We start from the raw sequence: 12452 nt of genomic DNA, 5'->3' as shown, positions 1-12452 counted from the left end.
AGCTTTGTTTGTCTCTTGTCCTTCTCTCACCAGAAGCATGAAACTGCCATCAATTACACTGACTTACTCTGATGCATGCCCTTGGTGTAAAACCAAACACAGACTATTCACAACCAGCAAGGATCCACAGCTTGGAGAATTCCTCTCTTGAAAGATGAAGTTGATAATACAAACCCTGTTTGTGCTACCAGCTTTTAACAGACTGAGAAATTCCTTAGAGGTGTTTGTTATTTTGCAATTACTTTGTAATTGATTTTCTCAAAAAACAATTCATAACTTGTTAAAGATCTCTTCCTCTCTTTTCTCCCCTTGTCCCATTCCCTTTTCCATCTCTGCCACTGCCTCATGTTTATAATCACAGGACTTATTTTATTCCCCATTTCTTAGGTAGACAGGTCCTCTACAGAGAAAAAGAAAAACTGGATGATTTGTAAAAGTGGATTTACAGTCAGATTCTCCTGGGGTCCAAGTCTAATTCTTATGATGACTTCTGAAAATTTATTTTGCCTCTGTTTCCCCTGCTGTAAAACAGAGGCTATTTTAGGTTAGCTTCTGTAGATCATGTGCTGTTAATTAATTTACCAATGATTCTGCAGGGAAAACTTCCATATGTAGGAATCATGAAACCTCATGCTTCTCTCCATCAGGGCCTGCAGCTGGGAACGCAGGAGCTGGAGGAGATGGGAAGCAAGTTTTGCCTTGGTTTGCTGATTCTGCACCTCAAATCCCTGCCCTGCAGCAAGGAGCTGATGGCTCAGGCAGCACTCCTGCTGGATCTGGAGGAGGAGATCACAGACCGGGCACAAAGGTCAGGGACTGGCATGTCCAAAGGGCTCTGCTGTGGGACTGGAGCTGGTGGGTCATGTTTTGGGTTTAAATCTGCAGAAATGGACTCTCCTTATGGCTGAGATTTGTATCTTGGAAGCTGCAGCATATGGAGAGTAATTGGAATTGAGAAGTAATTGACTCCCAAAGAAACTACTGAAACAGTGGGGCCATGCCCTGCAGCCATCCATGTGAGGAAAAAAGGGTGAAAGAGAAGTACCTGTTCTCTGTTTTCCAGTGAGTTTCCATTCTTCTGTCAAAACTGGAACATGGGGATGGTACTGCCCCAGAAAAATCCATCAGCAGGAAACATTTTCCTGCTCACTGTCACCTGGGGTTCTGTCCAGCTCGGATCCTCCATGCAGAGGATCTCTGATAAGAAAGGCATTATCTAAGTGCTGCACTGTAGGGAACAAGTATTGCAGAAATAAAAAAAGGACACTGATAGCATGATTTAGAAATTGTGGGCCTCATACTGCAAGTATATTCCTATAAATTCTTTTCCTCACGGCATGGAATCCTTTAGTCATTTACAGCATAGATGTATGACTTTTTGATGGGCAGAAAGACGTTTTGATCCTGCTGGCTATTTAGGATGTGTTTTTCCAAATTGCAAAATTATTTTACTTGCTTCCTCTGTTCCATGGGGGGTATTTAAGTGAGTTTGCGCCATTATAAATACAAGAGGAATTTGACCTGGAAAAGTGCCTGAGTATGAGACTATTCAGCTTGAATTTGTGATGAAGCAGAAATACATAATTTCTCTAGGCCATCATCACTTGTTAGTGCTACGTGTATCACATATGTTTGCAAGAATGTTTTTCCAAGACACATGGAGAAAGAAGACTCAGTGATGTGACATGATTTGAAGCTCCCTGATGGCTTTATCATCAAAGAACTCTCTCAGCTTCATCAATGAACATCAAGTTTTTCAGTTGCAAAAATACCCCTGCAATTTATAGCAGACTTCCAGTCTCTCCCCTGCAGGAACATTTACCCAACATTAGCACCACCTGTTCCTCATGCCAAAACCCATTCTTGCAAGCTTGTTCACAGTTTTAAATGTTTATGAGGGACAGTTTAAAAAGAAGGATAACATGTAGAGACATTTCTTTGGATTAGCTGTGCTCACTTGTAGTGTGAACATATAAATGAAGCAATAAGGTGGATGCTAAACACCATCCATGTTGTGGACAGCCATCCAAAAAATCATTGCTATGTCATTAGAGAGAACTGCTGGAGCCTGGCTAGGTTTTGGGATATAAATCAAACTTTTGAACTCTAGATAGGAGAGCTTTTGCATAAAAATAATGTACGGGAAGAAAAACATCAAACCCTGACTTCCCACAAACATTGACAAAAAACCATCTGGTCACAGTAACTCAGTGAGCATTTTCTCTGATCTTTGTAGCCTTCTGCTACTTTTTCCTTTAGCTGACTTTATATTAATGGAAATTCATTCTATTTATCCTATTATCTCTTTACTGTGTGGTAATTGATCGATACAGAGGGAACATCTCTTGTGACAAATATTTTTAAAGAAGTTAACAAAAAATAAAAGTTCTCTTACTTTGTAAAACTCCCATGTGTCCTCAGTAGCTGAAAGCAAGGTCTTCTACCTCTTCAAGTTTGCCCAGCAGTAGTGAGCACCTCCTTGGCATCCAGGAATGAATGTCATTGCTAAAAGGCAATCAATAGGTAGCTGATAATTTTCACTGGGTGTAATTGCAAGATTGTGATAATTTTCACTGGGTGTAATTACAAGTTTGTGAAATTTTACTAGTTTAAATGTAACTTGTTACCATTTGCAGACCTGGTAAGCAGCTGAATTGATAATCCCACCCAGAGGAGTCACATTGCAGGAGCTGGTTGCAAAAGACTGTGTGAAGGGAGATGCAGGGACAAAAGTGTTTGCTAGCATATTCTCTTTAAGAATAAATAATTCATGGAAAATGATTGTGCAGCATATTGATTCTGATTCAGAAAATTAATACTTCCCTCCCACGTTTCTCTGAGCCTAGCCAAGAGAATTCCATGGTTTGTTTTTAGTGGAATATTAGAGCCAATGGAAGAATGCAGAATAATACAGAGGGCTCAGTGATTCAGACAGGAGGGCAACTATTTCTACAACCCTCTCTCTACTCACAGGTTTTGAAAAAAATAATAAATTATTCTTTATCAAAACATTTCTCTGGAGGCAGCTGAAGGGTAACAGTCTAATATTAATCTGTAAATATTAAGGCTAATCTAGTTCTGCAAGGTAGCACCAAAACCTTGCAGCTGAGATATCATGACATAAATGGAAATTATACTCTGCTGCTTCCTAGGATAGACCCTCCTCTGTGGGTTTGAGTGAAATATTTGTAGTTTAAAATTAGCTCTGTTTTACAGTGTGCTTACCAGAAAAATGCACAGTATCCTTGCATGCTTTCTATACTCTACCTCAGAAAATCTGAGTAGGTGTGAATAAAAATACCCACATTTCTGTGTACCTTTGCCAAAGCAAAACCAGATTTGGGGATCCTTCAGGTATAACACAGAAAAAGTTCTGGGCAGTCACTTGGTGAATTTTTTTTCCTTAAATGCTTTAAATAGTGAACAGCAGTGTCTTTTGAACAGCTTACAAGCTATCCCTGTTCCAGAAGTCTGCAGTGTCCTGGTCACAGGAAATTATATGCATGGCAGCTATTTAAGTGGGAGGCAATAGCTTTTACTGTAGCTAATGTTTTCTGGCAAAGGAAAATGTGTCCCAAAGACTGTCCTGCTGATGAGTCTAGAAAGATATACAAATATGGGTGAGGCTTTCCATAGCAGTATTCACCAATATCAAAATAAAAGGTTTGTATTGCTCAGCCTGGATGAAAACACGAGCTTCTCTTAGTTGTTATGTTTTTGGGTTTTTTTTTTTTTTGTGGAAATCAAGCTGAAATTAAGCTGTGAGCAGTGTGATGTATTACACAGTGCTGATTCTAAATACATCTATCTCAATCTAATGTGTTTTCTGTGTACGGGTTTCTGAGTGCCCATCTCTGTAATACTCTGGGTGACAGGTCAAGCTGTGGAACAAGAAGTTAATCCAGCACTGGATAAAGCTGACTCCCAGATGAAATGTCTCATTGCAAAGGTACAGAGATCAAAAGCTGTGGAGCCAGAGATCTCTTCTGTTGTGAAATCCCTGCAGTTCATGTCCTGCATTTGTCTCTCTTTGCCCTGGTGTCTGCTGTGCGTGGCATCGACTTGGCATCTCAGCATCTCCCTCTGACAGCAAACATTTTCACCTGTCAAGGTTCATAACTGTTTGTGTCCTTTGATTTTCCTCTCCAGGCTCTCTGTGCTACGGGTGTGCTGCAGCCCGATTCTCTCACCGCTGCTGTGAGAGGGACAAAGGAGCAGGCTGGACCCTGCTTCCCTGGAATAAACTATTTGCTGTGCACTTTATAGAGCTGTGTCAGAGCCAGTGGTCAGTAAATTGAGGCAGGTAATAGCTGTCAGGGAAGTGCCTGCTCTGATGGAGGCCTCCTGTGAGAATGGGGATTTCTCACACCAGATCAGGTCTATTGTGCTCAGTGTGCTGTCTCTAATGAGCCAAAGAAAGGTGGAAGAAGTCTTTAGCACACCTAACTAAACATGCTTTGGTGCACAGACAAGAATTTCTTCCTGTTTCCACTTCACAGTCCATCTTTCACCTAAATGGCCACCTGCAAAAGGAATCATTGACAAGAATGACTGGGGCAACCTTGGAATAATTTCACAGCAGAGGCAGTGCTACCTCTGAGAATAACCAAGAGGGGCTGAGCTTCCACCAGTGGGGCTGTGTGGCTACTGGGACAGTAGAGTATTTCCCCCAAACACACGATATCCCAGGATACCATGACATTGGCCTAACAGCTCTGTGTCACTGTTCTCAACATGTGGCAGCTGTCTCAGGAACATGCCAAAAATGGAGAAAGTACAAGATGCAGCACAGAAAATGCATTAGAGCTACAATGTGTGATGTGAGGAAGAAAGGTTAAATCGCTCCAGGCATTAGTTGGTCTTTTAATTATCAACCTGTGCTTCTGGGACACGTATTGACTCTCATCCAGGCATCCTCATGTTACACAAGACCTCTGTAGGGACTTAGTTGTGGCTTTTCTTTTCACTGTGATATTTCCACCAGCACTGAATGGGTTTGATCTTATGGATCATTCTGACAAGTTCAAAGGCCAAATATGTGAGAATTTTCTGGTCTTTGCAACCACTTTCAACAAACAAAGCCATGTGTCATGTGCTCATACAAGCAATTTATTCTGCTCTTTCTCAAACTTAGCCTCATAAGATGGTATTGCCATGCTCTAGGAAGAATTACTGAGGTTTCCAGCATCCCACCATGCCTTACAATCAATTTTGGCATTCAGAACCTTTCTGTGTGAAAAGCGAAATGCAGCTTGTACTTTGGACATCATGTTTTTTATAATAGTTTCCATGCCTCATTTCCTATAAAAGTAATTAAGTTTTAAGTCACTGCTGTCCAGGTAACTTCACATTTGTTATGACCACAAGGAGGATGGGAAGTGACTGCTCACATAAAGCAGGTTGGAGAGAGACAAAGAGGCATCCCCTCCCTCTCCAATATCCACCCCCTTTTCCTTGAGGTTTAAACTGATGGCACATTCCTTAATTTTCTTTTTTTCCCTGCCCTCCAGGTCGTGCTAGGAAATGTTTTGCATACACTGCAGCAATCACAGCCATTTGTTCATGAGACGTCTCCAGTGTTGAGACAGACTTTTGTGAAGTCATTTTCTGCTGACTCAGACATTGTTTATCTTCTGTGTTTCTTCATCATTTCTTACCTTTCTTGAGCACAGCCAAATCTCTTCCCACCCCAGATGGTAAATATGTCTAGCTCTGCTATTAATCAAAAAGAGAAGGCTTAATCATTTCTCTGTTTCTTTGTCCAGATGTAATCTCTTCATCTTCCATACAGTGAGCAGTTAGATGGGTCAGTGCACGGATGGCAAAGCCAGAACTGACAAGAGGCATTTGCAGATTATTTAGAAACATGTGTGCTGTTCTTCTATACCACATTGATGCACCATCATGATCCTGGATAGTATTGAACTGCTGAATCTCCCATCTTTTCACTATAATGCACCTTCTCCTGATTATAGCTGTGCAAGCAATTTCACTCATCTTTTAAACTGTGCGGCCAAAAGGTAATTCAGATCAAATGAAAGTGATTTTGTGGAAATGAAGCAAACAAAAAAGGGAAAGTTCAAACAAGAAATGCAGCTGGAGCAAAGCACGCTCACTTCATTTGAGGCATCCTTAGTGCATCTTTGAATAGCAGAAATGTTGTTTTTTTACCCCCATGCAATAATGGAAAAGTGTTCCCCTGTCTGGTGGGATGGGTCTTCCTTTTCTTGCAGGTGAGTGTGGGTGTCAGTGTTACATTTTTTTGGTTGTGCATACTGAAACAAATTGCAACTCAAAGGTTTAGGTGCAAGACAGGACTTCACCCAGCACAGCATCCCATCCCCTCCCAGCTCGGGTGTCACAGCAGTCACAGTGTCCAGTTCTGAGGCAGAATGGACAGCTGGACTCTGGGGAGCCCTCTGACATATGGCTGAGATGAAAATGCTCTTTCATGCCTTAGAAAATCTAACCACAGCAGGAATTTTTTGACCAGATTTGATTCAGGTTTTTATTTGACTGGAGTTCCATTTTCCTGTATGTAAAGATTTGGTGCATTTTTAACCATGATCATCTGTAGACATTAAATACTTTGTGGCAGCTTTCAGAAGAGGAGGGTGTTTATTGATGCTATTTTTTTGCTTAGTCACAGATTTTATTGCTGGTAAAGGAATCTGAAATTTCTGCTGTTATATGAGCATCTCTGGATGAGGTATTTCTGTATTTGGATGCTGGAGAGAAAAGTGCTGTGGGAATGCATTTACCTAAGTAAGCCACTTTAATTTGTCACTTTGGTGCAGAACATGGGGCAAAAGGGGTTTCTATAATGCATTTCATAAAACACTTGTGAGAGCACAATCTAACATTAATTCACTGTGACAGGTGTGAGAGTGGCTCAAGCTGGGCTTTGGCTTCAGAGCAGTCTTATGTTGCTGTAACCATTAAGGATCAGTTCAGGAAATGCTTTAACTCCTGACTTATATAACACTCTCCAGCAACTTTTCACACTGATGTTGCAAAAGAGTGGTACCTCCTTACACCCCCAGGGTTTGACCTAAAGAATTGCCACCTCTGTTATTGAGAGGGAAAAACCCTTGGATTTTAAGTTTGAATCTATTACAGATTTTAGATTTTATTGTTTTTATATGCCTCAGTAATCTTGTTTTCAAAATAAAAATGTGAACCTTCTTCTGTCCACCCCTTCATCCTTCTTATCCTGCTCTCTTCTGTGCCTCTCCTTTGTTATTGTGAGACTAGAAGCCCAGAGAATTCTTTGGAGGCTCAGCCAAGCAATGCAGCCTATAATGAATATATTTGGTATTCAGAAGGCTTTCATGTAGCTGTTCACAGGTGAGCCACTGAAATTCAGCAACTTTTCATTAACACTTTCTAGAGCTGTCCCTATTTTCCTCCTATTGATTTTTATTATTATTATTATTCTGAAATGCCTTGCAAGCTGCTCAGCTTCTGTTGACTGCTATCAAATGCCAGCTCCAGTTATGCCAGGCTGGGTATAAGTATTCATGCTCATTTCAGAGGTAATTAATTTATCCTTTTTAAACTAATAATAGCAATTTAAATAGATGCAGAAAGAAAGGAGAGGAAAAGAGCAAATGGGAAGAGAAAGAGATCATAGAAAGGACTTCAAACATGCACAGAAGCACTGCTTGCTATTGTATCTGTCTGAGGTTATTCAAATTACCATACCCACACAGAGCTGACTGGACTACAGATAATGAACTTGTATATACCCAGCAGAACAAATGGGCTCTGCAGTGCCCTTTCTGTGAGGCATATTGCTATGGTGCTGTCTGGCATGAGACATTTTGGTATTGATTAGGAGCATCTGTATTTCTGTGCTGCAGTCTTTCTCCCTTAAGATCTAACTTGAAATATGAAATCCACTGGGGCCCTTTCAGGCTGAGATAGAAAAATAAAGCAGAGGGCTATCAGGGGTTCAGGAGTTCCCATTTATGGAGCATTCCCCAAAGCAATGCATTGTGAGGGGTGCACTCTTTTCTCTGAGGCGGCCTTTATACAGGCCAGGACACTGCTGACACCAGGATAGAATAAATGCTTGTTTTTTTCCTAAGAGGATGCAAAGGGTAGTAGGAGAATCAGTCTGTTTAGAATATTGATCATTTTGAATGCAGGCAGAGGTGGGATTTCAGATTGAACATATCACAGGTCTAGTGCTGAAGAGGCAGGTTCAGAGCACTATATATAGCCTTAGATAGACTATATCTATACTGCAGCAGCTACTGAACACCAGTTGCATTAGATTTAGGGCTCTGGCACAAGATCAGGGGGAGAAAACTTTGTCAGTGCAACTCTGCTGTCCCTTGTTTTCAGCTATTTGACATTATTCAGAGGATATGGATGCACAAGGCATAACTGTAGTGGGAGTCCTTGTGTCTTTGTGTGTGGGGAACCATAGATAAACTCTAAGGTTGTTTCAAGGATCTTGGTTATTTAGTTTTCTTGTGGAACTTTTCCAAATGGTGTTCCCAGAGTCTCAGAATAACTTGAGACTTGTGGAAACCAGAGAACAGTCAGATTTTTCATACTAGTACATACTACAGGCAAAGCAATGGAAGGAGTGAGGAGGATGGTAGATGAAATGCACTTCCAACCTTTAGAAGTAAGCACATTTTTTGGGATGCTGTGTATTTTTCCCCTCTTCATTGCAATTGTCACTTCAGTTGACCTCTACTTAATCTGTCCACAGCTCCCACCAGAGCTTTTTGAAGAACACAGTCATGTAGGTGAAAATTAGACTGGCTGAGGATCAAAATAGATTTTTCTATCCCGAGTGTTGGAGAGTTAATCACGCGGCATAAAACACAGGAACAGGAGACTTAGATCTGGATTACCTGGATCAAAGGCTTCACCATGTGGCGTTCTCACCCCTTGAATCCAGCACAGTGGCTCAGCTGTCCAAGATTCACAGAACTTAGAGGCAAACCAAAATGAATGCCAGTGCTCTGTGAGCTTCTATAGAGCAGAAATGTCTCCCCACCCACCAGCAGCATCAGAGGTTTCAGTCCTGCAGAGCAGGACGTGGTGCTGAGAGCAGCAGTGCATATATTGCCACTGTCTGAAGGAGGTTTTCCTGTCATGGGTGAAATACAGGTCTAGAAGGAGCCAAATCCCCTGTAAAATCACCAGTGGGATCCAGTTTTTCACCAGAAGTTTGTACCTGTATAAATTATTCAGACAATAAGAGCTAAGGAGTCCCAGATGGATTTGATTTAACAACCCTCATAGTCTCATTGTGTCCCTCCTTTCTCTGCAAAGAGGAAATAAGAGCAGAGATTTCTGCTTTCGAGGTAAATGCTGTGTTGCAAGTCCTTTTGGTCTGATGCCCAGCCTGCAAATGAGAGTCTGATCAGGTCTCCTCTACTGTGTGACAGTGTACAGCTGCTATCTAGGAGCATATCAAAAACTTAGCAAGACAAATAAGAGACTAAACAGTTAAGGGGATAGAGGAGGCAGAGAAATTCATAATTAAAGCTGTCAAGTTGCAATAAAAGGAGCACATAGCCTGGAAGGAAAGCGGGTGGGCGAGCAAAGTGTCATATTTGCAGGTGAAAGTTGGCACTTGAACAGCATTTTAAAGCACTCCAAAGCCACCTCCACTGACATCTCAGCAGCATTGTATATTCTGACAGAGGCTCTGGCTGTTCAGTGCACTGTGGCTGTGACTCACACACAGACCCTGCCTCTTGCTGCCTCACTAGATCCTGTACAGAGAGACAGGCAGAGGTATTGTGTCAGACAGGAGATAAATACGTGCAGGCTGTCGTTCCAGGCCCCAGCACACACGTGCACCAGAGTGGATGAGTGCTTAAGGTGAAAGCCAACCCCTCCAGCCCCTGATAACTCATTGTGTTCTCTCAAAAACCATATGGATTTATTAGGATGTGGATGCTTAACGTGCTGTTGGCAAAAAGAACTTAGAAGAATTAAGCTGGAGTTGAGAGTAGAAGGATGTGAGGGAGAAAATGCACATAATTTAATGTAGTCAAGCTTAACATCCCAGATCCTATTCTCATGAATGTAGGGAAAATTCTCTTTCAAGTGCAGCAATTCTCTCTCAGTACTGACAGAGCCCCATCTGTCCCTGGCCATGGTCACCCTGTAGTGCAGCCCAGTGGATCTTCTCCACCAGCCCAGGACACAGCAATGCCACTTTCTTACTGATGGCACAGCGCAATGTGGGGCTGATTCCAGGCTGGAACTGTGCAGAGGGATCAGTGATGTGCTGGAAGGGCTCAGTGTCCACACAGGGGTATTGATAGTAGGAAAGGAAGCCAAGATTCATCAGCAGAACTCTATGGAAAATTGTGGCTCTGCTAGAGTTGGATTGGGAGACAAATGGATACAAAAATGGCCAAAACAAATGGAAAACCACACCTCTTTCTTGTGAACTTTCCTTTCTCAAGGAAAGATTGTCACTTCCTGCTGCTCTTGCATCTCTGGGAAGGTTCTGAGGGTTTTGGCTGCTGCTGCCTGACCATGAGTGCTAAAGGAAGTCATCCTACCAGGGCAAGGGCTGCTGTCAGAGCAGCAGGAGGGAGAGACTCAGAACAGGGTAAGAGGAAAGAAAAAGCATTCCCTTTGTCTCTGTTTGGGGGCATTTTTCTCCATTTCTTCCCCATGGACCATCTCCCATTCCTATTTCTATTTGCTCTTGTTAAAATTTGTTTTTAACTGGAGGAAAATTTAAGTTTCTGGAAGGTCAGATTTCATTTTTAAAGTAACAGTAGCATGCTTTCTGGTTAGACTTTCAAATATACCCCTAACCATTTAAAAATTCTTAATCAGCAGCTTTATCTATGGCCCATTATTCACCATTTAATCTATAATGGCTTCCTTTTAAGTGTTAACAGTTACTTACTACCTTAAATCCCTATTTAAACATGAATTTGAGGATTTGGACTTGTAAGGGAGAATAAGCAATAAAAGCAGCAGAATGCCTGAACAAGATTCTGCTATCAGGCCAGTATGATCAGAAATTAGGAATAACTTGAAGAATAGAAAGCATCTGTTCTCTATTTCTCTGTCTAATCTGTTTGTTCTGTGTAGCCTACCCAACATGTTTTTACATCACACTCTGTACTTGCGAATTTTTTTTCTGAAGATGCCATTTTATAGCACCCTCCAAAAAGCATCAGCATCTCGTTAAAAGTCACATGCAATTCAAAGAGAAAGCAAATACCCATTCCAAGTAATAAAGCTGTGCCTCATCTTCCACTGAACTGCAGGGGGCAGCCAAGAATTTGGGTAAAGTGTTGCTACCCGGATTTATCTCATCAGGATTTTCCTGGAAATAATACTTTTTTTGGTTGTTGTTCTAGTACACAACTTGTGTTTTCATCTATGAAAAAGTGAATGATGAGAGAGGATGTGCTGTAGTACTTTAATACAGTCAAGTGTTCTTCCTTACAGTGCTCAGCACTGGAGATTTCCAAGTGGGAAGGAACCACTTGCCATAGTGGACAACTGCAGGATGTCTCTATCCCATGGGGAAATGATTTTCTATCTTCAGACAGTGTTTTATTTATGCCTGGGAACACGAGAATTTGTAGCATTTCTGAATAATTATAATAACAATAATTCTATCTAATGAAAGGTTCCAGTGCTCTCATTTTGTGTATCACTTACCAGTGCTTTTTGAATCTTGCATTGCTCCTCTCTGCACCCTGCTATCTTGTGAGTTTTATAGATTAGCTGCATGTTGTGAGGAAAGAAAATATTTCCTTTCATCCGCTGCTCTTTCACCTTTGCAAATGCATCTTTATCCTCCACTGTAACAGAATAATTGGGAGTGACTAAATTGCCAGGCATTTTGTAAACAACTATCACCTCCCTTCTCAGGCATCTAGTCATGAAAGAGGATAATTTTTTAAAATCATATGCCTCTAACTACTTTTATCACCTATTTTGGACCCTGCTTATTGATGTGGTATACTAAAGATATAGGAAACCAAGAATTCAGAATGGGTTTTCTAGGGAAAGTGTGGCATATTTAAAGTAAGTTTTATAGTATTTTTAGTGTTGTCTGTGGCCTTGCCATTGAAGCTGATTATTTTCAAGAGGGATGGTGTTTTCCTGGATTAATCAGCTCTATCCTCATGTGGTTTGATCAAACTCTTTTACCTTTAAGCAATTTTCTTGGAGGATTACTAGCCACCAATGGGGTTGGTGAAGGACACCAGAGTCTCTCACATTCATGCCCATAAAAAGTGATGCCTTTCTTAAACTTTTTAGATTTCAGGGTCATTTTTGATTTACATTTTTTTGGTGTTTTTTATATTTAATGTATCTGTCCTGAAGATAGTGCTTATTATTACCTAAATATCCCAGAAAGGACTGAGCAGAAAACAGAGAAACAAGTGGATGAGGATGTGATGGTGGTAGTTTGTGAGAAGTACAGAACAGAGAGAAAAAGA

The 12452-nt window shown here is 41.2% G+C and overlaps 1 protein-coding gene across 2 annotated transcripts in view; it reads left to right on the top strand.

Annotated features, from left to right (window-relative positions):
• Positions 1-12452, top strand: part of AGBL1 (AGBL carboxypeptidase 1) — a 265839-nt gene that overhangs the window by 180486 nt on the left and 72901 nt on the right. For both annotated transcript variants that reach the window (XM_030281429.4, XM_030281428.4), the window contains exon 22: positions 648-808. In XM_030281429.4, coding sequence (XP_030137289.4) covers positions 648-808 — 161 coding nt within the window. The remainder of the gene's footprint in view (positions 1-647; positions 809-12452) is intronic.

Source organism: Taeniopygia guttata, chromosome 10 (assembly GCF_048771995.1).
Source record: "Taeniopygia guttata chromosome 10, bTaeGut7.mat, whole genome shotgun sequence".
In the NCBI taxonomy this organism is placed as follows: Eukaryota; Metazoa; Chordata; class Aves; order Passeriformes; family Estrildidae; genus Taeniopygia; species Taeniopygia guttata.
Note: the sequence above shows the minus strand (reverse complement) of the source record. Positions and strands in the feature narration are given on the sequence as shown.